The following is a 3,981-nucleotide window of genomic DNA, read 5'->3' as shown; positions in this document are numbered from 1 at the left end:
GCTTTCGATGAGCCCCAATGCTGCGCCTGCGATGGCAGCAAAGGAGCTGGAAGGGAGCTGCATCCTAGGTTTGTGCTCTGAGCAGCAGTGGCTCTCACCCTCCATCAGCTCGTCGTGGCCCAGGAGGCCCGCCGGAGGCGGCTCCGCCTCATGCATTGCATGCGCAATCTGGATCAACAGATCAAAGGCGGTGGCCCGCGTTTGCTTGTTGCGCTCCTTCACGCATAGAATTATCTCGGACACCATGGAGGCAACCATCTGGACCAAGGGTCACAGGGATGGGAGCAGGCAGGTGCCAGGGTGAGAACAGTGGAAAGGGGAGCAATGGAAGCGGCTGGCAAAGGGCAATGCCATCATTGCAGCCAATGTGCAAGCCAGCGTGACAGCACCTGCTTGGTGGCCTCGTCCCTGCTAGCCGTGTTCTCGCCCGCCTCCAGCTCCGGCCCATCTGGGAGTGCCATGGCTACAACCGTGGCCTTGAGGCAACGCAGGCGGTTGCGCTTGGCGGCAGAGAGAGACGCAGGCTGGGCGTCAGCCAGCGCTGCGACCACCTCCTGGAAGTGGTTCTCCAAAAAGTCAGAGCGTTGCTCGCACAGGTAGGCCAGCACCTTGTAGCACTTCTTCTGCACCGACGCCTCCTTCTCCTGCTGCCAGAACAAGGGTTTGAGCCACAGCAATCAGCGTGGCAGGCAAATACAGGCAGGTATTACAGAAGGTCCCGGCGCCAAATCACCATGTACAAGGCCGTCACCACAGCCCATGACTCTTCCCACCCCTGCCGCAACCCCTCAATTCAGACGTGCCTGGATGCCCGGACGTGCAGCCTTGTACAATGTCTCTAGCCCCTCCGCATCCAGCCCGCCAGCTAGTGCCAGGCACAGCTCCAAGAAGGCGGCACGTCGCTCGGCATCACTGTCACCTCCCTCCAGCACAGCGCCCTGTCCCAGCTCCCCAGTCTGTGCCTGCTCCGTCACCTGCAGGAGTGGAACCACCGCAAGCAAGACACAGCTCAGCACCCTGGGGCAAGTATTCCAATACAGTGCATTCCGTACAAACTTCAAAGATGGGCACTGCCGCCTCCCATCCCACCTTGATGAGCTTTGTGACCGCGGCACGAAAGAACTGTGCAGCGGTAGCGGGGTCGCAGCAGCAAGCGTAAGCACTGATGGCCCTCTCCAGCTGCGCACACTGCACCGTAGGTGTGGCCAGGAAGGCGTTGAGCAGCAGCGTCATCCAATTTTTCGCCAGCGACTGCAGCACCGCCATATTCCTGCAAAAGACCCGGGGCGCACCAAGCAACCAAAACAGCCAACATGGAGTAGGCAATTGGAAGTCCCTGCGGATTGGAAGTCCCTGCAGAAACGCTGCCAGGCCAAAGGCCTATACTTCACCAGCACCCCCTCACCCACCCACACACCCAACCCGCTGACACAGGCGGCAACTCACTGGCGTGCCATCTCTGGTGAGTAGCCCTCCGGGATGTCCAGGTGCACCTGCTCCTCTGGGCTGCCCGTTGGCACGTCTTCTTCACTGCTGGCAAAGGGGTCGGCGTAGCCCACTGGCTCCCCCGCCTCTGCCAGCACTGCCCTGTTCTGTGTGCACAGCCGGTGCAGCGCCTGGCAGATGGTCACCCGCAGATCGGGCCGCTTCTCAAAGGCCGCCGCCAGCAGCTTGGCGTACTGCCTGCACGCAGCATGACACCAGGGGCATGCGGGACCATGAATTTGATGTGCTCGCCTGCTCCATTAACAAGGCAAGGCCAAGTGGGATGACATGCACACGATTCGTTGCCAAGCATGTAAGCCATGCACAGCCTGAAGCTCACCTAAAAGCATCCGCCGTGTCCTGCGTCCAGCTGCAGAAGGAGGGCAGCGTGTCCCACATTTGCATCTCCAGAGCGCTGCACACTTGCGCCTCGCGTGTGTTGGATGGGTTGCTGCAGGAATATGGGGAGGAGGGAGTACAAGTGTGTTAAAGAGCTTTCACTATGATTCGCTTGAGGCAGCCCGATGCACATGCCGGGAAGGTAGATAGCAAGCAACAGGCAGGAAGACGGTGGCAGCATAGCAGCACTGCCCACCTGGCGGCTGTCGCTGCCCTGGAACCCAGCTCGCGCGCCATAGGCAGCAACACCTTGCCCCAGTAGCCCAGCCGAGCGCCACGCACGTGCATGCGCAGCAGCGGCAGCAACCAGGTGCGCGCCTCAGCGGTGCCTGCCAACCCCTCAGCCAGGTTGAGTGGCAGCGCCGCCAGCACCGTTTCGGGGCCCAGGGAACGCATGGCGGCACCAAGAGCATTCTGCGCTGCCAGCACCAGCGCATCATTTATCGCTGCGTGGCCCGCAGCCGCCGCCTCGTCACCTCCAGCACACAGCTCGCCGATGCGCTGCAGCAGGCCAGCAGCCAGCGGTGCACCGTGGCTGCCCAACTTCTCAATCATCTCCGTGCACACTGCAGCAGGGGCCACGCAGGGCAAACGTCGAGTAGCATCCTGTCGGCACCTGCCAATGGCAGCAGCTGCAAGCAAGTTCCTGCCCTCCGATGAGGGATGGGCTGTTCCGCAGCACGCATTGCCACTGCTACTCTCTTGCATCCCCTGACCTCACCTGGCAGGCAGCCACTCCATGCATCCTGATAATGTGGCCCCAGCGAGCTCTCCAGTGCCGCCAGCACACTATGCAGCGGCGAAGGCTGCTTGCCGCCACTGCCGCCTGCAAGTGCTGCGTCCACTGCTGCCTCACTCACGAACTCATTGATAATGTTCTTCAGGCACATGCCTGCTGCATACCGCACATTCTCATGCGCCATGGCCAACTGTGGCACCAGCGTGTGGACGGCACGTGGAAGGCGCTCCATGGCGGCGTCTGGCTCCACAGTGGCAAGCCGGCAGAAGCCATCTTCTAGTAGGCGGATGGCAGCGACGGTGGTGTCGGCGTCGCGCCGCTCCCACAGCTGCTCACTGCCCAGCACAGCGCCCAGCAGCTCTGACAAACCCTTGGCTGGCAGATGGGCCCCCGGGGCGGCGCACAACACGGTCAGCACATCAGTAGCGTGGCGAGACAGCAACGGCTGGCGTAGCTGGTACAGCTTGAGCAGCAGGTCGCAGATGGCGGCGGCGACCGAGCCTGCATCGTCAAGCAGGGTTAGAGCTGGATCAGAGATGTGAAGCGAAGAGGTGGGCGCGGCAAAGACGCAGGATGGTTCGCAGGGGATGGATGCATGGTCACTTCAAGACAGACAGGCAGTCCACAAGCCAGCATGTAACTAACTGGCAAAATACACTAATCAACGAAAACAGTTTGCACCATTGCAACGTGCGGCACAGCAAGCAGGTGCTGCGCTTCAGGCAGGCCAGCAGCAAAGATCGGAAGCACAGCAGAAACATGCACCTGTCAGCAGCGCAATCCACAGCTTCAGCGCCCCCAGCAAGTGTAGCGCGTCGGCAACCGCCGCCGCAATCGCTTCCTCTGCCTGCTGCCGCTTCTTGCCGGGCGCCGATGCTGCCGCGTGTGCTGCGGCTTCTGGGCCTGGCAGCACATGCTGGCTGAGCTTCAGGACGGAGTCACTGGCCTGTACCAGGGCTGCATGCGACGACTGCAGCCCTGCCAGGATGTCGCTGATGGCAGACTGCGCGGTGCGCCGTACTTTGGCACGCCCATCCAGGCTCAGGCTGCAGGCAGGCACCAGCAACTTGGAGTGGTCAATTTCGAGGTCTGACCACTAAACAGTGGTGGGCAGTGGCAACCTGAACCGTGGCTGGTGTGTATTAAAGCTGACAGAAGTGCCTATCCAACCACCTCTGCAGTAGGGTGAAGGGCCGGACTGCCGAGGGCCAGTCAGCATGGTTGACAGCTGCGAGCAGCTGGCCCAGGCAGGGCACCGCGTTCTTAACCACCGCAACGTCACCCTGCATAGGGGCAGGGGACGAGCAAGGCAATGCAGCAGGCTGGGGGAAGCAGGGGGGGGGGGGGGGGGGGGGCTC

The 3,981-nt window shown here is 61.9% G+C and overlaps 1 protein-coding gene across 1 annotated transcript in view; it reads right to left on the bottom strand.

The window, feature by feature from the left end:
- Positions 1–98: 98 nt before the first annotated feature.
- Positions 99–3,981, bottom strand: part of CHLNCDRAFT_133496 (hypothetical protein) — a gene marked incomplete at both ends in the record, with an annotated part of 4,498 nt that continues 615 nt past the window's right edge. Inside the window, 10 exons of the mRNA XM_005851834.1 lie at positions 99–258; positions 390–644; positions 933–974; positions 1,090–1,270; positions 1,447–1,683; positions 1,826–1,936; positions 2,081–2,450; positions 2,606–3,124; positions 3,389–3,669; positions 3,797–3,906. Coding sequence (XP_005851896.1) covers positions 99–258; positions 390–644; positions 933–974; positions 1,090–1,270; positions 1,447–1,683; positions 1,826–1,936; positions 2,081–2,450; positions 2,606–3,124; positions 3,389–3,669; positions 3,797–3,906 — 2,266 coding nt within the window. The remainder of the gene's footprint in view (positions 259–389; positions 645–932; positions 975–1,089; positions 1,271–1,446; positions 1,684–1,825; positions 1,937–2,080; positions 2,451–2,605; positions 3,125–3,388; positions 3,670–3,796; positions 3,907–3,981) is intronic.

This window comes from Chlorella variabilis (assembly GCF_000147415.1).
Source record: "Chlorella variabilis unplaced genomic scaffold CHLNCscaffold_1, whole genome shotgun sequence".
In the NCBI taxonomy this organism is placed as follows: Eukaryota; Viridiplantae; Chlorophyta; class Trebouxiophyceae; order Chlorellales; family Chlorellaceae; genus Chlorella; species Chlorella variabilis.
This window is presented reverse-complemented; position numbering and strand designations above follow the sequence as displayed.